Consider the following 21,069-nt stretch of genomic DNA (forward strand, 5'->3'; position numbering starts at 1 on the left):
TTTAAGTATGGTGAATAGACTAGCACAGAGGTCCCCAACCTTTTGGGCACCAGGGACCGGTTCCTTGGAGAGAGGTTTTTCCCGCGGACCCGAGCAGGCGTGTTTTTTGTGTGCTGCCTGCATCCCGCGGATGGGGCTTTGCTTGTTTGTGGGGACCGGTTGCTGGCGTGCCGTGGCCCGGTAGTGGTCCACGGACCTGGGGTTGGGGACCCCTGGACTAGCACATGCAAAATTGTATAGACATTTATTGTTTTGTTTTCCATTTCTTTCCCAAAAAAAATCCCAACAGCAAATTTATCTGTTTATATATCAGACACAGACTAGGTTGATATTTTAATTGAGTTATGGAAGGTTGTAGAATAGAATAGAATAGAATAGAATAGAATAGAATAGAATAGAATAGAATAGAATAGAATAGAATAGAATAGAATAGAATAGAATAGAATAGAATAGAATAGAATAGAATAGAATAGAATAGAATAGAATAGAATAGAAATACAGAATAGAATAGAATAGAAATACAGAATAGAATAGAATAGAAGGAATGTAGAACAGAATAGAATAGAATAGAATAGAATAGAATAGAATAGAATAGAATAGAATAGAATAGAATAGAATAGAATAGAATAGAATAGAATGGAATGGAATGGAATGGAATGGAATGGAATGGAATGGAATGGAATGGAATGGAACAGAGGCTAAAACATATAAAGAACGGTTGCAGGAATTGGGTATATCTAGCTTAATGAAGAGAAGGACTAGAGGTGGCATGATAGCAGCATTCCAGTATCTCAGGGGCTGCCCCAAAGAAGAGGGAGTCAAGCTGTTCTCCAAAGCACCTTGAAGGCAGGACAAGAAGCAACGGATGGAAACTAGTCAAGGAGAGAAGCAACCTAGAACTAAGGAGAAACTTCCTGACAGTGAGGACAATTAACCAGTGGAACTACCTGCCTCCAGAAGCTGTGAATGCTCCAACACTGGAAGTTTTTAAGAAGAGACTGGACAGCGTTTTGTCTGAAATGGTGTAGGGTTTTCTGCCTGGAGCTGCCCCAAAGAAATTTGGGGGTGAATTGTGGTCATACGTCAGGGGCTTATCCGTATTTCCAAGTAATGCCAACTCACCCATTCACCTGCAAAAATTCTGCGTGTTCAACTGTCGTCGCTCTTTCGTCCCTAAGACTCTCAGGACAAAAGCCAAATTCAAGATTGTAAAAAAAAAAAAAAAGAAAGACTCCTTTCTTACTTGAATGCATCTGTCGGTAAGTGTCAGCATTTCGTTAATTGTCAGGCACTGGATCCTGCTGCAGCTATTCGCGATATTCCTGAAGCCTTCCACCGTTATCTGATATATATATATATATATATCAGAAATTAATTATAAGCAGTTTGCTGCAATGTATTAAGCACGAATCTAGAGACAAAACACAGGCAGTCCTTGACTTACGTTCGCAACGGAGCCCCACATTTCTGAGACAGTTGTTAAGTGAGTTTCGCCCTGTTTTGTGACCTTTCCTACAACACACACACACACACACACAGAGAGAGAGAGAGAGAGACAGACAGACAGACACCATAGGCCTTAGGGCTTTTCAACCAGTGCTACGGGTACCACCAGTGGTACATTGGCACCTGGCAGGCGGTACGCGGCCATCCTGGAAAAGTGGTAGTGGGGGAGGGGAATGAGCTGAATCGGTGCCAGCACTGCACAAGCCTGAGCGAGAGACGGCTGGAGCTGCAGGGCTGTCGGGGCTCAGCGGAAGCGCCAGGATCAGCGCCAGACTCCAGCTGGAGCTCGGCACTAATCCTGGCGCTTTTGCTGAGCCCAGAAGAAGCACCGATCAGCTGGAACATTGCAGCATCTCCAGGGTCTTCTGATTTACATTCAGATACTTGGCAACTGATTCCTATTTATGACGGTCACAGTGTCCCAGGGTCACGTGAAGTGACCAAAACCTGCTGCAACCACCCAGCAGAGGGGGAGGGAAATAAAAAACAAACACCCCCCCCCACTCCACACCCGCTGCCAATCCTCAACAGAAATGCTCACAACAACGAAAACCTCGGACAGGAGGAAGAGCGCCGCCGGGCGGGCAGGCAGGCGTCTTGCTCGGCTGTGGCTTGGGGGGGGGCACTTTTTTCAGTGCCACTGTAACTTCGAACAGTCACTAAGCGAAATGTTGTAAGTCGAGGACTACCTGTACTTCATCACTTTTTTCCCTTTTTTTTTCTTTTTGGTCATCAAGTTTTTGACACCTTGCTAGGCGACTGGTGGTACTCGGATCCTGCCGTATCCTAAAAGTGGTACAGTGGGTGAAAAGGTTGAAAAGCCCTGCTCTAGACAAGAGCGAAGCGAAAGCGGAGAGAAATCTGCATTTATCTCTGCCTGCTCTTCCAGATCGGTGGCCACGGGTGCAATTTTAAAAGATTTACCTCCCGCCGAAAGGGTTGGGAGACGAATTCTGTAGCCCCCAGAGCTTGAGCCATAGCTTTCCTAAAGTCAAGGGAAGCTAAATGCAAGCAGTTAATTAGGCTTACAGTGTCGAGTATGAATTATTGCACGAGCCACATTTAATCCTTCCAGTGTACACAGCAGGACCGCAATGTTTGGAAAAAGCCTGATGGCTCCGGTGAAAAATAAGCAAAACGCATTTATAAATTCTGAAATGTTGGGTTTCGGAGGTGTCGGAAGAGCAGAGACTGAAATCCTTTGAGCAAACAGAGGCACAAAAGCAATCCAGAGACGTTAAGCTCTTCGAGAGTTTCCTTGCCAGATCTGAAGTGCAGAACAGGCCGAGTTGCTGACTCGACATTACCAGCTGTCTCTCGTTTCTCCCCGACCCCGGCAATGATTTACGACAGCTTAGCCTTAGAAAAATCGCTCAGCCATTGCTATGACAAAGGCTTCATCGGGCGATTTATTGCGGGAGGATGCTTGGATGCTAAATCACCAGGGCCAAAATGCTCCCCATCTGTTGAGCCGCCACTGCAGTCTGAATTGCAGGAAATCCTCCACAACGGAGGAGAAAATGTCCACTGCTAAGCCGGTGGTTGAGTTTTGCCCCCCCCCGTTTGACAAGGCTTTTTGGCCCCCCCACCCCGTTGGTAGGTGAATCGTGCGGTTGTTAAAGGAGTCTGGCTTTCCCCACTGACTTTGCCTTCTCGGACACCAGCTGGGAAGGTCACCAGAAGGGGATCACGTGACCCCCGCGACTGTGCAACTGTCAGCGATGCACGCCAGTTGCCGGATTCTGATCATGTGACCTGGGGATGCTGCAATGGTCGCAGGTGTGAAAAATGGTCACAAGTCACCGTTCTCAATGCGGCTGTGACTTGGTTGTAAGTCAAGGACAATCTGTGCAGCAGTCAGTGTAACTCTTCTCTCGCCTTCCCACCTTGAAATGCTGTGTTGATCCTAGCTAATAAAAACAGTTGCTTCTCCAACGACCTCATCCAAATCCATTGCAACAAGAACACTTAAAAACACCAGCTGAGTACTTTACTGAGCTGGGTGACTCAGTTCCCTGGAAATAATTTGTAATTATGATTTAACTGAAACTTGGAGTTAGATTATAGCACTCTTGAGGAGAGGCTGCAAACTAAGCTGCTTGTACCTTAAATCACTATTCAGCGATTTAAAATTTCTTTTGAAATTTCTTAAGAAAGAGCAATGAAAGGTTGAACAGTGAAAAGAATGGTTATAGCCTTTGCAGAAATCTTCTCTTTACTGTCGTATAATAGATCTGCAACTCCCTAGTGTAAGGAGACAATAAAGAATAGAATAGAATAGAATAGAATAGAATAGAATAGAATAGAATAGAATAGAATAGAATAGAATAGAATAGAATAGAATAGAATAGAATAGAATAGAATAGAATAGAATAGAATAGAATAGAATAGAATAGAATTAGAAATAAAGAATAGGATAGGACAGGACAGGACAGGACAGGACAGGACAGAACAGAATAGAATAGAATTAGAAAAATAGAATAGAATAGAATAGAATAGAATAGAATAGAATAGAATAGAATAGAATAGAATAGAATAGAATAGAATAGAATAGAATAGAATAGAATAGAATTTAGAATAGAATAGAATTTAGAATAGAATAGAATTAGAAATAAAGAATAGAATAGAATAGAATAGAATTTAGAATAGAATAGAATTTAGAATAGAATAGAATTAGAAATAAAGAATAGAATAGAATAGAATTTAGAATAGAATAGAATAGAATAGAATAGAATAGAATAGAATAGAATAGAATAGAATAGAATTTAGAATAGAATAGAATTTAGAATAGAATAGAATTAGAAATAAAGAATAGAATAGAATAGAATAGAATAGAATAGAATAGAATAGAATAGAATAGAATAGAATAGAATAGAATAGAATAGAACAGTTGTTTGTGTGGACCAGTTTCTGGCATGCCATGGACCGGTGCTTCTCCACGGACCAGGGTTTGGGGACCCCCTGTGTTAGGGGACCTCAGGCAAGCAAAGTCAATGTGGGAAGCCAGATTCACTTAACAACCCTGTGTTTCACTTCATCAGCGCAGCAAAAAAAAAAGTTTACAAAATTGGGCACGACTCAGCCCATCGCTTAACGTTGTTCCAGTCCCAACCTCATCGCTTAACAAATTCCCATCCCAATTGTGGTTATAAGTCAAGGACTACCTATGCAACTAAAAACAAATATAGATTCTAGATCTATTTCCTGTCTATTTAAGGGTGATCACTGCCGTTAAAACGGCAGTGAAAAAAGGGACTTAGGGCCGTTTCTCCCCCTGAGGACCCTTGCAGCATCCTGATGTTCATAGGATCCAAAATTGGGATGCTTGGCAAATGGCTCCTAGTTATGACGGCTGCAATGTCCCGGGGTGGGGGTGGGGGTGTCACGTGATCCCCTTTTGCGACCTTCTGACAAACTTAACAGGTTCGCTTAACAACCGTGTTATTAACTGCAGTGGTTTACTTAACAACTGTGGCCAGAAAGGTCATAAAACGGGCCAAATCTTCGTTAATCTCTCTCTCTCTCTCTCTCTCTTAGCAACAGAAATTTGAGACTCAGTAAGTCCTTGACTTACAACAACAGTTCACTTAGTAAACACTCACAGTTACAACGGCACTGGGAAAAAGTGAATTAGGACTTTTCACACTTATGACTGTTGCAGCATCCCCGTAGTCACGTGATTTACAGTCAGAGGCTTGGCAACTGACACATATTTATGACGGTCATAATGTCCTGGGGGGGAGGGGGCGGCAGTGGTGGGATTCAGCCGGTTTGCACCACTTTGCCAGAACCGGTAGCTAATTTTTTGTTGCCCAGGCCCAGAATGGACTTCCAGAAGTGGCATCCATGCAGAGAACCGGTTGTTCACCTATTTGAATCCCACCACTGTAGGTAGGTAGGTAGGTAGAGAGATAGACAGATAGATATAGATAGATGATAGATAAGAAAGATATATAGATATAGACAGATGATATAGACAGATGATAGATATAGATGATAAAGATAGATGATACATAGATATTGATAGAAACTGAGATAGATAGATCTGAAAGATAAAGATGAAAGAAAGAAAGAAAGAAAGAAAGAAAGGAAGGAAGGAAGGAAGGAAGGAAGGAAGGAAGGAAGGAAGATAAAAGTGGTGGGGGGTGTATGTGGGGGTGATGTGATCCCCTTTTGCGACCTTCTAACAAGCCAAGTTAACGGGGGTAGGGGTGGGGGAGAAGCCAGCTTCGTTTAACAACCGTGTTCCTAGCTGAACATCTGGCAGTGATTCTCTTTAACAACCGCGGCGGGAAAGGGTCGCAAAACGGAGAAGAACTCACTTAAGCGGCGTCTCGCTTTGCGACAAAAGCTACGGGGGGGGGGGGGGCGAATGGCGGCCGTTAAAAGTTGCAGGTTATCTGGTTATCTTTTCAGCTGGGATTTCAAACCGTAGACGGGGAAGTTCGTGCCTCGAAAAGAAAAGCACGCCTCTCTTCAAGCCCGCTGCAGAAAATAGTCCATGCTTTCATTATGCAATAAGGGACTTGTTTAGAGTTAAGACTGCCCGCTGGAGAAGAGCCAAACGCCTATAGTGCGATCCCTCCAGGGGAAGAAAAAAAAAATTAAAGCAGCTGTGGAAATGTAATTTAAAACCGCTGGAGTTTGCAGCGGGGGACTTTGCACTCCTTCAGTATACCATGAGCGTCGGATAACGTCAGTCCTCCCAAGGACGGCTCTGCTTGCAGCATGGAAAGGAAAAACGAAATGCAAACCTGCAGGCAGCCTGAGATGTCCAGATACAGAAGCTTGTGACATCCTCTTCCGTTGCCCAGGTACTGTAACCCTTTGTCTGTGAATTTCCTGCAGTGCGCCAGGCTTAAATACTGTAGATTGGGGACGCACCTTCGTCGGAAAGAAAGAAGTGGGGGGTTTAAAACAAAAAGGAATTTATCTCTTTGCACTCGGATTTCTGATGCAATCTGATAAGACTCTTAACTGGAAGTTCTGTCTAACCACCGGGGTGGATGCTAAGGCTTTAACGGGCTTTCCCCCCCCCCCCAACACACACACACAAACAAACAACACCCCACTTAAAATTCTTCATTTTTTTTTTGTTCTTAATGCTTAATGCCTTAAACTGCTTTTTTTTTCTTTTCCCTTCTTCCCATTTTTACAATGCTGCAATCCTGCACGCACTTTTCTGGGCTCTTCGGAAACAGCTGAGTTTCTGAGCGGACACATAGATGCCTGAATTTGCTGGAAACAGTAAATGTCATGAAACTGGGGAAAGGCAAAGCTTAGCTTCGGCTTGGCTGAGAATTGAAAGGCCTCCGTCCCAAATTAGAAATGCGTGAATCATTGGCAAATTTCGACTGACCCAAAAAACAACAAAAAAAGAGTTGTAACGTTAACTTGGCGACAGGGCGGCACAGAATATATTAATTATTGCCATGTGAAATCACAGCTCAATTGAAAGGAGAATAAAAGCCGCCAGAAGTTAAATCGGTGTTCTAGCTGCTTGTAAGTGTACTGAGGCTCAAACTAAAAGTAAATGATAACAACAGCCACGCTCTTTTTGTAAGATTAAATTGCATTAAATTAAGACTGCTAAGTTAAATTAAATAGCAATAATAAGGCTCTGGTGTATGACCGATGGACTAAAAAAAATTAACGGGACCAAATCAAAATAAACGTGGTCACCTTTTGTACAGCTACCTAGGAGTAAGTCTCACTGCCGGTGGTGAGATTTATTGCTGAATAAACATAGATAACCGTGGCAGTTAGTGAGATCTATCGACAAGAATCATTGAAGACAAATGAGAAACAATGTAGGTAAAATTGGACGATGGGAAGACGTTGAGTGGGACGCTAAAACTTCCACAATTGGCTTCTATTTTGGTACAGTGCAGATATAGGCATGATCATGTTGAAAACTGTAAGGTTTTATGCAATTATAGCGTAGCTGCGGGGGGAGGGGGAGTTGCAATCCCACAATAACCAAAAATGAAAGCCTGCAGAAAGGAAATCGCAATCTATTATTAAGGGCGGACAGATCACGTTCTTCAATAAATGCAGCTTAGGACAACGTTTTAAGGCAATTTTATCCAGTCAGCAAAAGCTAACTCAAAATAAAGCAAAAAGCAAAAAGAGAGTGGACAACCTTTGGTCTGCTATGGGATAGGGTTTCAAGGGGTTAGACTAGAAGATCTCTTAAGGTCCCTTCCAACTCTATTATTCTATATTTCAAAAGAGCAACAAAGATGATTAGGGGACTGGAGACTAAAACATATAAGGAAGGGCTGCTGGAATTGGGTAGGTCTAGTTTAATGAAGAGAAGGACAAGGGGGGACAGGATAGCAGCCTTCCAGTATCTCAGGGGCTGCCCCAAAGAAGAGGGAGTCAAGCTCTTCTCCAAAGCGCCCGAAGGCAGGACAAGAAGCAACGGATGGAAACTAACCAAGGAGAGAAGCAACCTGGAACTAAGGAGAAATTTCCTGACTTGAGAACAATTAACCAGTGGAACAGCTTGCCACCAGAAGTTATGGGTGCTCCATCACCGGACGTTTTTAAGAAAAGACTGGACAGCCATTTGTCTGAAATGGGATAGGGTTTCCTGCCTGAGCAGGGGGTTGGACTAGATGGCCTTCAAGGTCCCTTCCAATTCTATTATTCTGTAATAAACTAAAATATTCTGTGGGTTCCTCCCTCATCCTTTGGCTCTGCCTCTCAGCTGGCCTTGCAACTCCAAAAAGTGAAGTTCGAAGGTGACCTTGGAGGTCATCTAGTCCAACCCCCTGCTCGGGCAGGAAACCCTACACCATTTCAGAGAAATGGCTGCCCAGTTTCTTCTCAAAAACTTCCAGTGTTGGAAAATTCACAACATCTGGAGGCAGGTTGTTCCACTGGTTAATTGTGCTAGCTGTCAGGAAGTTTCTCCTTAGTTCCAGGTTGCTTCTCTCCTTGATTAGTTTCCATCCGTTGCTTCTTGTCCTGCCTTCGGGCGCTTTGGAGAATAGCTTGACTCCCTCTTCTTTGGGGCAGCCCCTGAGAGATTGGAAGGCTGCTGTCATGTCACCCTTGGTCCTTCTCTCTCTATAATTAAATACAAATCAAATAAATGTGAATAACCGTGCATGTTTACGATGTGTCTGCCGATCCTCCACTTGGCTGCAGTTCTAAAAATATTTATCTCAAAGGAAGTTCATTTGAAATGAGGGGCGCTGGTCTTTGGATAAACATGGGAAGAGCACGCTGCAAGGTCTCAAGGCAAAGGCAAAATAAAATAAAGGGCGAAATAAATATTTGTCTCTACCGGTAACTTTTTTTCTTAGTCACCCATATGATAAATGGACTCACTTTAATGAATATGTTGATGTAACTCCGGGGATGTCCTGTAAGCCAGCGGCTCCCTGCTCCATTACTGTCAGGCCACAATTCAGCCAGAGTTCACTTCTTTATTTGCTTACACACAATAATCCAAAAATGGCCAGGCTAAACCTTTGATGCTCTCGGCCTAACAGAGAGGCAGCTTGGTCTAGTGGTTAAGGCACCAGGCTACAAACTGGGAGACGGTGAGTTCTAGTCCCGGCCTTAATCATGAAAGCTAATTGGGTGACCTTCAGCCGGCCACTCCCAGGCTCCTCGTTGTGGGGAAAATAAGCCAAGTGGAGGAGTCATTAGCTATGTTCACTGCCTTGAGTTACTTGTAGAATTAGTAAATCATTAATAAATAAAGCTGGGATATAAAACAAATAAACAGATAGCCAGGTAGTCGTGGACGTACGATCGCAACTGGGCCTGACAATTTCTGTGGCTAAGTGAAAACTTTGTTAAGTGGATTTCGCCCCATCTTACGACCTTCCTTGCCGCAGTCGTTAAGTGAGTCGTTGTAATCGTTAAGTTAGTAGCACGGTTGTTAAGTGAATCTGGCTTCCCCCGTTGACTTTGCTTGTGAAGAAGATCGCAAAGGTTGATCACGTGGCTCCGGGACACTGCAATTGACATTTGTCTTTTCTTAAAAAAAATAATTTTGGGGGGGATTTCTTGCCAGATGTATTTACCACCGTAAATTATAACCGTCGTTTCTGATTATTGAAGCAACGGCTTCTCTGCTTTGGTGTTAACCATAATTGGGCGTGCTTGGTATATTTTTGCAGAAAATTAATATTGGCTTGCAAGCTTTCAGTGGCATCTCTGTTTCCTAAGCAATTGATTCTTAAGTGGAACTGAGTCACGCTAGGAGCTCAAAGGCAGGAGCTGAATTTATATTATAAGATAGAGAAGACAATGCATGGAACACTGAATAACAGAATAACAGAGTTGGAAGGGACCTTGGAGGTCTTCTAGTCCAACCCCCTGCTCAGGCAGGAAACCCTATACCATTTCAGATAAATGACTGTCCAATCTCTTCTTAAAAGCATTCAGTGTTGGAACATTCACAGCTTTTGGTGGCAAGCAGTTCCACTGGTTAGTTGTTCTTAACAGTCAGGAAGTTTCTCCTTAGTTCCAGGTTGCTTCTCTCCTTGATTAGTTTCCATCCGTTGCTTCTTGTCCTGCCTTCAGGGGCTTTGGAGAATAGCTTGACTGCCTCTTCTTTGGGGCAGCCCCTCAAATATTGGAACAGTGCTATCATGTCCCCCTTCATCCTTCTCTTCATTAAACTAGACATACCCAATTCCAGCAACCGTTCCTTGTATGTTTTAGCCTCCAGTTCCCTGATCATCTTTGTCGCTCTTCTCTGCACGCTTTCCGGAGTCTCAATATCTTTTTTACATCGTGGTGACCAAAACGGGATGCAGTATTCCAAGTGTGGCTTTACCAAGGCATTGTAAAGTGTTATTAATACTTCACGTGATCTTGATTCTATCCCTCTGTTCATGCAGCCTAGGATTGTGTTGGCTTTTTTGGCAGCTGCAGCACGGGGCTGGCTGGTATTTAATGGATTGTCCACTAGGACTCCGAGATCCCTCTCACAGTTGCTACTATTGAGCAAGGTACCCCCTACACTATACCTGTGCATTTGTTTTTTCTTGCCTAAATGTAGGCCACTGAATTTTATTTTATTAGATGGGGCCCAGCGTTCAAGTGGTATGTATCTTAAGCCAATCTTCTGGAACGTTGGCTATCCCTGCCAAGTTTGGTGCGGTCTGCAAATCTGATGAGTTTAAATTTCGCCCTTTTGGATTACTCAGAAATTAACTGGGTGGACTTGAAGAACTCAAGTCTCTGCACAGGTTCGCGTGGTGGAATGGAGAATTGTCATAGTGACATAACAAATAGAGGTTTTGAAATACTGTATTTGCTAGAAGAATATCTCCCCTTTGCCCCAGGAGGGCTATAAAAGGCCATTGTTTCATTTTATCTCCATTAAGAGCAGCCACAGGAGGTGGGTTAAGCTAAGTTACAGGTAATCCTCAGTTTAACGACTAGAATTGGGGGCCACAAATTTCCGTTGCTAAGCAAGACAGCTGTGAAGCGATTTTTTTTTTTTTGCCCTGTTTCGACAACCTTCCTTGCCACAGTTGTTCGGCGAATCGCTGCACTCCTTAAGTAACATGGTTGTTTTAAGAAGTGAATCTGGATTTTTTTTCCCCTTGTCTTTGCTTGTCAAAAGGGGATCACATAACACACACACACACCGGGACACTGCAACCGTCATAAGTATGAACCAGTTGCCAAGCGGCCGAATTGTGATCACGTGACCACAGGGATGCTGCAACGGTGGTTAAGTGTGAAAAACTGTCACTATAACTCTGAACAGTCGCTAAACAGTCAAGGACTGCCTGTATATACCTCTGCCTGTATATATTTCCATTTATTGTATTATCATTGGGGGGTGGGGTGTCACTAGCATATAATCTGCTTCCCAGCCTGTGGGGGGTGTCACAGGGATTGGACTGGATTTTTCTTGGATAACAAAATAAAAAAGTTGCAAAGGACCCTTGGAGGTCTTCTAGTCCAACCCCCTGCTCAAACAGGAGACCCTACGCCAGAGGTCACCAACCTTTGTCGGGTGGCGGACCGGAAAAAAAGGGAGGGGGAAGCAGTTTACACGTGTGCGCGTGAGTGCGTGCGGGGCTGAGAGCACACGTGTGCCGCAAACGGGGCGGGGCTAGCACCTGCATGATACTCACTAGGCCTGCCCCGTTCTTGCATGGCGCAGCGCCTTGCTTCTGCACCCTGTGGCGCGGCGACGGCTGTTTTTGTGCCTTGCAGCGTGGCGGTGGCCCGTTTTTGTGCCCTGTGGTATGGCGGTGGCCTCTTCGCACCCCGTGACCCAGCAGCAGCCCGTTTTTGCGCTCTGAGGCATGGCGGCGGTGTCCCATTTTCGCGCCCCATGGTGCAGCGGTGTCCCATTTTTGCGCCCGAGTTCCGTTTTTACGCCCTGTGGCATGGTGTCGTTTTTGCACCCCGTAGCCGTGGCGCTAGTGCAAGTGAGGGAGTGTGCGCGCACACAGAAGCACACTGTCCAGCCTATCCCGCAGCCCGGTGACTAGCAGGCCGTGACACACTACCGGGCTGTGGCCAACAGGTTGGGGACCCCTGCCCTACACCATTTCAGACAAACAGTTGTCCAATCTCTTTCGGCAAAACCCTCCAGTGATGCAGCACACTACCCACAACCTCCAAAGGCGAGTAGGTTGCGATGTTGCTACGCTTCAAAGAAACCAAGGTGAAGCTAAGACAGATGGTTTAAGAAAGACAGCATTGAAAGACCTCTATGTTAGATACAGTCCCTACAACCCATTGCTCTTCGGTATAAACACGTATTTATCTCTAGATATCACCTAGGCAGCAGCGCAAGCGTTCTGTTTGAAATGTCCGTGTGAGATAAATCCAAGTGAAGAAGAGCTGAACAACTTTCCGCCACGTGTCTGATTAATTCATCCTGGTCAGAAAGGAAAGCCAGACTTGGTTTTACTTTGCAAAGTGAGATACAGTCACTCTATACCAGGGGTCTTCAGACTTGGCCCTTTTATGACTGGTGGACTTCAACTCCCAGAATTCCTCAGCCAGGCACGCTGGCTGAGGAATTCTGGGAGTTGGAAGTCCACCAGTCATAAAAGGGCCAGGTTTGAAGACCCCTCCCAGAATTCCTGAGACAGGCACGCTGGCTGAGGAATTCTGGGAGTTGAAGTCCACCAGTCATCCTGGATCCAAGCCCGCGGTTTCACCAAAATGGCCGACTGAGGAATTCTGGGAGTTGAAGTCCACAAGTCATAAAAAGGCCAAGTTTGAAGACCCCCAATGGTCATAAATACGAGTCAGTTGCCAGGCATCTGAATTTCGATTGAGTGGCCTGCAGCCGTCATGTGAAACTCATAGAACTCATAGAACGACCCTCTGGCGTAGCAACAGAAACTTTGGGCTCAGATTTTTCTGATGTACATGTATAAAAACTATTTATCTAAGTTCTGTCTATTGTATCTAAGCTCCCTTCATCAGTAGAGGTCATCGTCAACTTACCGCAGTTTATTTAGCGACCGTTCAAAGTTACAACGGCGCTGAAAAAGGTGACTTATGACTGTTTTTCACTCTTACAACCATCCCAGCATCCCTGTGATCACGTGATCAAAATTCAGATGCTTGTCAACTGGCATGTACTTGTGACGGTTGCAGCGTCCCCGGGGTCACGTGATCCCCTTTTGCGACCTTCTGACAAGCAAAGTAGAGGGGGAAAGCCGGGTTAACTTAACAACCTTGTTACTGACTTAACATCTGCACTGGTTCGCTTAACCACCGTGGCAGGAAAGGTTTTAAAATGGACCACAATTCACTTAACAAATGTCTCGTTTAGCAACAGAAATGTTCGGTTCAATTGTGGTCGTAAGTCGAGGACTACCTGAGTATGTATAAAACGATTGTATCTATGTTCTAGCTATCTACGGAATATAAGTTCTCTCGATTAGTATATATTTATATATCTATATCTATATATCTATATCTATCTATATATCTAAATATATATGTAGGTCTTGGCGTATTCGGGTCTTTTCCCGTGTAGGATTGAGGGTGTCTTGGCGACGTTTCGACGAGGTCCCACTCGTCATCTTCAGGCTGGTGTCTTCGGCTTCGTGCTTGTGCGAGCGAAGCGTGATCGGAGCTGCTGTCTCTCTATAAATATTGTCGAGGAAGTCTTTGTCCACCACAGCGCAGATGTCGCGGACGGGGTTCCCCATTCCAAAGAGGACACTTTCACTGAGGGCAGCCATGGCGCGGGGGGGGCAGTCTTGCGAGCAGTGACGGGCCGCCCTTAGTGCAAATGTCCTCTTTGGAATGGGGAACCCCCTCCTCGACATCTGCGCTGTGGTGGACATCCTCAACAATATTTATATAGAGAGACGGCAGCTCCGATCACGCTTCGCTCGCACAAGCACGAAACCGAAGACACCAGCCTGAAGATGACGAGTGGGACCTCGTCGAAACATCGCCAAGACACCCTCAATCCTACACGGGAAAAGACCCGAATACGCCAAGACCTACATACCTATACCCGTGAAAATCTACGAAAACTAAATATATATATCTGTATATCTATTTCTATCTATCTCTATATCTATCTGTCTCTGTATCTAACAATCTATCTATCTATATCTATCTATCTATCTATCTATCTATCTATCTATCTATCTATCTATCTATCTATATCTATCTATGTCTATATCTATATCTATCTATCTATCTATCTATCATCTATCTATCTATCTATCTTACACACACACACACACACACACACACACACACACACAGAGTTTTTATACCCAAGGCATATTTCATAGGACGTTTTCTGCAGAACTCAAAATGCTACAAATTTTTGCAGAAATCAAAATTGGAACGTCTTAACTTCGTTTTACATTTGTAAGGGTAATACTTACGTTTAACCCTTGATACTTGGAAACATTTAACTCTTGTAAATTCATACACTGGCCTAAAAAACAGAGAAACCGTATCCATTAAACCAGTCTCCAACTGGTAAGGCAAGAGAAATAACAATATAAATTTTTGGTTCCTGAAAGTATGAGTCATCAAATTTGACCCAAGAAAGGTTTATATTACATTATTTATAGGATGATCTATTTTGGGCACAAACAGTAGAAGCTATTTAGCATTAGTTATTTAAGGGCACTTACTATAAATTGGATCCAGGTTTAGCTTGGCTTAGCAAAGAGCAGCTAAATGCTTTGCTGTGCATTTTTTTTTATCCCATAGGCATATGTGTTCGCTTAATTAAATCAATTGGAAAGAAGAAACTCAACAGATTCCTCAACAAAAATGAGAAGATTTACATTAAGCAGGAAATAGAATTAAAGCAATCTTTTAAAATAGTACGTCGTAGCTGAACACATCAATGCACATTAGGAGGGGGGAAATGACTTGGTTTGTATACAACCTTGGGAATATTTATTTTTTTTATTTATTTTAATTCCATTTATATCCCGCCCTTCTCCGAAGACTCAGGATATGGTTTAGGATACACTTCTGCCCCTATTGTTTTTGCAATGGCTTCTGGACGTTTCGCTCCAGGCCATCCGAGGAATAGAATAATAGCGTTGGAAGGGACTTTGGAGGTCTTCTAGTCCAACCCCCTGCTCAGGCAGGAAACCCTATACTTTTGGGTTCCATTTCTTCTGTCAAGTGTCCCCTCAACATCTTTGTTAACACTCTGCATTGTTGTTTTTTTCCCCTCCCCGAACAGAGAAACTTCATACACCCCAGCTTGCGCCTCAGTCATACGGACTCTCTCTCGGAAGTCAGATTTCAAAGGAGCCCTCTTGCACGGTTCCAGCTGTCGTACAAAGCAGTTGGGGCCAGCTGGATGTCAGGATGCAAATGGTTACTATCATCCTACTACTTGTCTTTAGTCAGGGGGCTGATCTGAGGAAAGGACGAAATGGAAACGGGAGGAAGAAAGCCAACAGCGGGAGGAGAAACGGCTTAGGGAAAGGAGCAGGGCTGGTGAAGCGCTTCACCCCGAATCCTCCCTGCGACGTCTATACCTACCTGTTTGAGAAATACCTAGATTGTCAAGATAGGAGACTGACATTTGTCCTGCCCGAATGGCCGGAAGATTTAAAGCACATGCTCCTGGCCCAGAACGCCCTCCGTAAGCTGAAGAACAACATGTTCTCCAAATTCCAAAAACTGAAAAGTCTCGATTTACAACAAAACCAGATCTCCAGAATCGAGGATCAAGCGTTCTGGGGGTTGAACAAACTGACCACCCTTTTGCTACAGCACAATAAGCTCAAGGTGTTGTCGGAGGAGGTGTTCATCTACATGCCTTTCTTGAGCTACCTGCGCCTGTACGACAACCCCTGGCACTGCAGCTGTCAGATGGAGTCGCTGGTCACCATGCTGCGGCTTCCGAGGAACAGGAACTTGGCCAATTACGCGAAATGTGCACAACCGGAAGAAGCGAAAGGACGAAAGCTCAAGGAGATACAAGTCGAGCAGCTCTGCGGCGACAAAGCCGACCTACCCCCGGCCCCAAAACCTGAAATTGCCAGACCTGAGTTTGACTCTTCGCTTTGTCACACCTACGCGTTTCCCGTAAAAACACTGGATTGCAGGAGGAAAGGTTTGTACGTGATATGCCAACGGCAGAGTTATCTGTTTATTTATTAGGGCTTCCGTGCCACTCTCCTCATGCAAGGCTTTCAGTGGTCAACGCTTTGGAAAAAGGGATTTTGTGGATGTTTTCCCCCCGCTTACGACGCTTGCAGCGTCCACGCACTCCGGTGATCAAAATTCAGCCGCTTTGCAACCGACTCGTATTTATGACGATTACGGTGTCCCAGGCTGACTTGACCCCCTTTTCTTAGCTTCTGACAGACAATGTCCGAGAGAAGCAAGAGCCACTTAACAACGGGGTGACTCACTTAACAGCTGCAGCGATTCACTTAACAAACTGTGTCAAGAAAGGTCACAAAATGGGAGAAAACTCACTTAACGACTGCCTGGCCTAGCCACGGAAATGTTGGGTGCAGTTTTGATCGTATGTTGAGGATTCCCTGTAACTAAGATCGGTAACTAACATCTGCTTGCCCGATCCCGTAACAAAACTCAGAGCAATAAGCGTTGAAATAATAAATACATCATAACAAGCTGTTAACAGAGGATTTCAAAGCAAATTTTTGCTGTTGGGCTCATCTGTTAAATCAGGGGGTCTTCAAACTTGGCAACTTTAAGACTTGTGGACTTCAACACCCAGAATTCCTCAGCCAGCCCTGAGGGCTGGCTGAGGAATTCTGGGACTTGAAGTCCACAGGTCTTAAAGTTGCCAAGTTTGAAGACCCCTGTGTTAAATGCTTTTTTTTTAAGAGTAGATAGATGGTTGGTCAAATTGCTTCGATAAACATAATTGGAGAAGCAGATTCAGCAATGGAAATTTTGGGCTCAGCTTGTGGTTTATAAGTCAAGGATTACCTGCCTAGAGAAAGATCGCCCTGGGATCATTTTCTCTTGATTTCCCCAGGGAGAAAATCCAGAACATTCCCCTAAAAGGTGCAGGAGAAGCTGGCAGAAGCGCTTCGCAAGAGACAAAATTTCCTAAAATATCCTGCGGCCAAACGGATGTTAGTTGCCGATCTTAGTTAGGTGGTCCTCGACATACGATCATAACCGGGCCCAAATTTTTTTGTGGCTACGCGAGACAGTTGTTAAGTGAGCTTTGTCCCGTTTTACGACCTTTCTTGCCACCGTTCTGAAGTGAATCACTGCAGCTGATAAGCCAGTCACACCATTGTTAAGTGACATCTTGCTTGCCTACGGCAATCCAGTTTTGGTCACCACGATGTAAAAAAGATGTCAAGACTCTAGAAAGAGCGCAGAGAAGAGCAACAAAGATGATTGGGGGATGGAGGCTAAAACAAATAGGGAACGGCTGCTGGAATTGGGTATGTCGAGTTTAATGAAGAGAAGGATGAGGGGGTGACATGATAGCAGTCTTCCAATATCTCAGGGGCTGCCCCAAAGAAGAGGGAGTCAAGCTATTCTCCAAAGTGCCTGAAGGCAGGACAAGAAGCAACGGATGGAAACTCATCAAGGAGAGAAGCAACCTGGAACTAAGGAGAAACTTCCTGACAGTTAGAACAATTAACCAGTGGAACAACCTCCAGAAGTGGTGAATGCTCCAACACTGGAAGTTTTTAAGAAGAGACTGGACAGCCATTTGCCTGAAATGGTATAGGGTTTCCTGCCTGAGCAGGGGGTTGGACTAGATGACCTCCAAGGTCCCTTCCAACTTCTTCTTCTTCTTTCTTCTTCTTCTTCTTCTTCTTCTTCTTCTTCTTCTTCTTCTTCTTCTTCTTCTTCTTCTTCTTCTTCTTCTTCCTTCTTCTTCTTCTTCTTCTTCTTCTTCTTCTTCTTCTTCTTATTATTATTATTATTATTATTATTATTATTATTATTATTATTATTATTATCCTTCCCAGAAGGTCAAAAGGGGGGGGTCACATCAGCCTGGGACACTGTAACCGTCATAAATATGAGTCGGTTGCGAAGTGGCTCAATTTTGAGTGTGGGGGTACTGCAACGGTTGTAAGTGTGAAAAACATTCACTAAGTCCCTTTTTCCCAGTGCTGTTGTGACTTCGGATGGTCACTTAAACGTACTGTTGTAAGTCAAGGATTACCTGTGATTGGGTGTCACTTTTTAAAAGGTGAAAAAGACCCAACAAGTGCCACTGAAAAATGTTATGTGGATATTCAGCATGGAAATCTTTGCTAACAGAACGCAGAATATAGAATATTCTTTATGGGCCAAGCGTGATTGGACACAGAAGGAATTTTTTTTCTGGTGCAGAAGCTCCCAGCGTAGATGCAAAGCAACAGAGTAGTAGAATCACAAGATAACCAACAGGGGAAGGTAATAGGAAAGATGAGAAGGATAAAAGTAATACAGCGCTGCTACACGAGTAAATATCCTTAGGCCTACGATAGTGCTGTGGCGATTAGGTGTTCATCAGAGTGACAGCAAGATGGGGGGGGAACTAGATGTGGAACACGGAACATCAAGTTTATATTGTAAATATCTCCCTGTAATTGTGGGGTTTTTTTATCTCTTAAGATTTAAAAAAAGTCCCAAGCAACATATCTCCAGATACAGTTAAGCTGGATCTTTCCAATAACAAAATCACTTTACTACGGCCCAAAGAGTTTGAAGAAATAGATGACCTCAAGGTGTTAAATCTCAGTAGCAACGGACTAATTCACATAGACCCAGGTAAGCAAAGGTAAACATAAATATTTAAAGCCATCATTGCCTTTCATCTGCAATTTAATTTAATTTAATTTAATAATTTAATTTGTATACCGCCCTTCTCCCGAAGGACTCAGGGCGGTGAACATGATGCAACGTTTCTTCATGAAATGCTTTTCTTTTTTTTAATTTAAAAAAAAATTGCTGATTGCTTTGGATCCAAACAATGTAGACAAGGTTTGGAATAAATCGTTAAAATTAGATCTTTAGATCATTTTCCAACTGGGCTACTAAAACGGGTGGACTTCAAATCCCACAATTCCTCTGCGAGGGGATGAGGTAAAGTCCGTGCATCTTAAAGCTGCTTTAGGCAGCGATGTAAACGTAAACAAGTTTATATATTTATAAATATGTTTATGTTTATAAATATAATTTGGGTCATATTCCCTATCCGACTCAATCCCAGGGGTCTTCAAACTTGTCCCTTTTATGAGTTGTGGACTTCAACTGCCAGGCTGAGGAATTCTGGGAGTTGAAGTCCACAAGTCATCAAAGGGCCAAGTTTGAAGACCCCTGCTGTATTTGGCGTTCTTTCCGATTCGCACAACTTTGTGCTACGTGGAAGACTTACTTTTCAAAAGAAGGAGATGAGACGGGGTCTTCAAACTTGGCCCTTTGGTGACTTGTGGACTTCAACTCCCAGAATTCCTCAGCCAGCGTGCCTGGCTGAGGAATTCTGGGAGTTGAAGTCCACAAGTCACCAAAGGGCCAAGTTTGAAGACCCCTGAGATAAGAAATGTTAGATTCACTCCAAAACAATTCTTTAGCCCTTTTCAGGCATCCAATCACTACAATTCTCTAGAGAGAATTAGTAAGTTCTCCATCCAATTAGCCTAAAGAACAACTATAATTACATCCAGATATATAAGTAACCACCACGCTAATATCTCTCAAATTAGCAAAGTTATGCAAAGCCGAGGAAAGGCATCAGAAAGAATAAAAAAGATGATGGGTTGAGAAAAGAAAGAAAAATATATTTTAATACAGTTTACATCAAGCCCAGGCCCTCTTATCTTATTATGTCCCCTTGATGATTCTGGCAAACTATCCTTATACAGACAGCCCTCAACTAACCCCGAACTGTTCAGTTAAATTTGGTTTGTAAACATTCTTCAGACCTTCTTAGACAACATGGAGTTCAATGAGAAACATATAATTCTGGACTGTGCTTGAATATCTCATGAGGGGTTTTATTAATAGCTCTTTAACCAACACCTTATAGTGACTGTCATTTGCTGTGGCTTGTAAATCCTAGATTGTTGATTAACCCACAGATATTTAGGTTTGTGTCGTCTAAGACAAGAATTCACGATGGCTGGATGCACGCAACATCCTAAGTACCAAGTCCGAGAAAGTACAGCATAATGCAAACGATAAAATAATTTTACAAACTTACTCCCACCGAGATTCTCTCTATGCCTCTGTTAGTCGCTTCATTTCTGCTTCCTTCGCGAAAATCAAAATGTGAACCACAAATGTCTCCTTCTAAAGACATAAAGGCATCAACACTGCCCAGTTTTTAAATCAAGCAAAGGGAGGAATTAAACAGCTATGATTTGCATTTTGGTTTATTACAGCAAAATGCCGACTATCCGAATAGGTCCCCAATAAATTTCCACCAGTGTGCAAGCTTTACAAACATTTCTAAACAGAGACGTCGTTCGTTTGTCATTTCTAAATGTTATTATTTTTATCTGATTTGATTTTTTCCCCTGAATAGCTGCTTTTGCAGGACTTATCAATCTGGAAGAACTAGACCTATCAAGCAATTCTCTACAAAATATTGAATATGGCGTCCTGGAACATTTGTACTTTTTGAAAATACTGCGGCTTAAAGAAAACCCTTGGCGATGCGACTATAACATCCATTATCTTTTCTACTGGCTGAAGCACCATTACAACGTTCACTACAATGGCCTAGAGTGCCAAAAACCTGCAGAACACAAAGGATGGTCTGTGAGAAAGTACGTCAGGAGTTATTTTGAAGAGTGTCCCAAAGACAGGCTACCTATTTATCCAGATGTATTTGAGGATAATGAAATAGAAGAAACTGCTCTAAAACACTCAGTAATTGTCAGAGTAATCGATTAATTTGTCCACCGGCATATCCAAATCTTTTCTATTTTTTTTTTAATAAGAAGGAGAATCATTTATATATTTTGATACTGTAATTGCGGCATTTGTTCGTGACGGACTATCTCCTAAAACATGGTTCAGCATGAAGCGCGGCGAGACGGCATTTAATTGCGTTGTCCTTTATAAACCTACTATTTTTAACTGGTTTGCGGAGTGATTTTTGCACATGTGGCCGCCGTCTGTAAA

General features: G+C 43.5%; 2 protein-coding genes across 2 annotated transcripts in view; one reads left to right on the plus strand and one right to left on the minus strand.

The window, feature by feature from the left end:
- FBXL13 (F-box and leucine rich repeat protein 13) overlaps positions 1 to 21,069 on the minus strand; it is a gene marked incomplete at its 5' end in the record, with an annotated part of 49,741 nt that overhangs the window by 11,976 nt on the left and 16,696 nt on the right. Inside the window, 4 exons of the mRNA XM_081331930.1 lie at positions 1,244 to 1,342; positions 6,261 to 6,390; positions 12,276 to 12,376; positions 14,364 to 14,416. Of these exons, the coding sequence (XP_081188056.1) occupies positions 1,244 to 1,342; positions 6,261 to 6,390; positions 12,276 to 12,376; positions 14,364 to 14,416 (383 nt within the window). The remainder of the gene's footprint in view (positions 1 to 1,243; positions 1,343 to 6,260; positions 6,391 to 12,275; positions 12,377 to 14,363; positions 14,417 to 21,069) is intronic.
- Positions 6,201 to 21,006, plus strand: LRRC17 (leucine rich repeat containing 17). The gene is made up of 4 exons (XM_081331329.1): positions 6,201 to 6,320; positions 15,185 to 16,066; positions 18,556 to 18,711; positions 20,468 to 21,006. Exons 2-4 carry the CDS (start codon positions 15,313 to 15,315, stop codon positions 20,836 to 20,838), a joined length of 1,281 nt encoding a protein of 426 aa, XP_081187455.1. The 5' UTR covers positions 6,201 to 6,320; positions 15,185 to 15,312; the 3' UTR covers positions 20,839 to 21,006.

The sequence above is a fragment of the Vipera berus genome (assembly GCF_964194415.1).
Source record: "Vipera berus genome assembly, chromosome: 6".
In the NCBI taxonomy this organism is placed as follows: Eukaryota; Metazoa; Chordata; class Lepidosauria; order Squamata; family Viperidae; genus Vipera; species Vipera berus.

What these genes read in the sequence shown, in the direction of transcription:
- LRRC17 (XM_081331329.1), top strand. Translation starts at nt 15,313, where the DNA reads ATGCAAATGGTTACTATCATCCTACTACTTGTCTTTAGTCAGGGGGCT. An exon ending in ACTGGATTGCAGGAGGAAAG is followed by an intron (nt 16,067 to 18,555) that starts GTTTGTACGTGA and finishes TTATCTCTTAAG; the next exon opens with ATTTAAAAAAAGTCCCAAGC. An exon ending in ACTAATTCACATAGACCCAG is followed by an intron (nt 18,712 to 20,467) that starts GTAAGCAAAGGT and finishes TCCCCTGAATAG; the next exon opens with CTGCTTTTGCAGGACTTATC.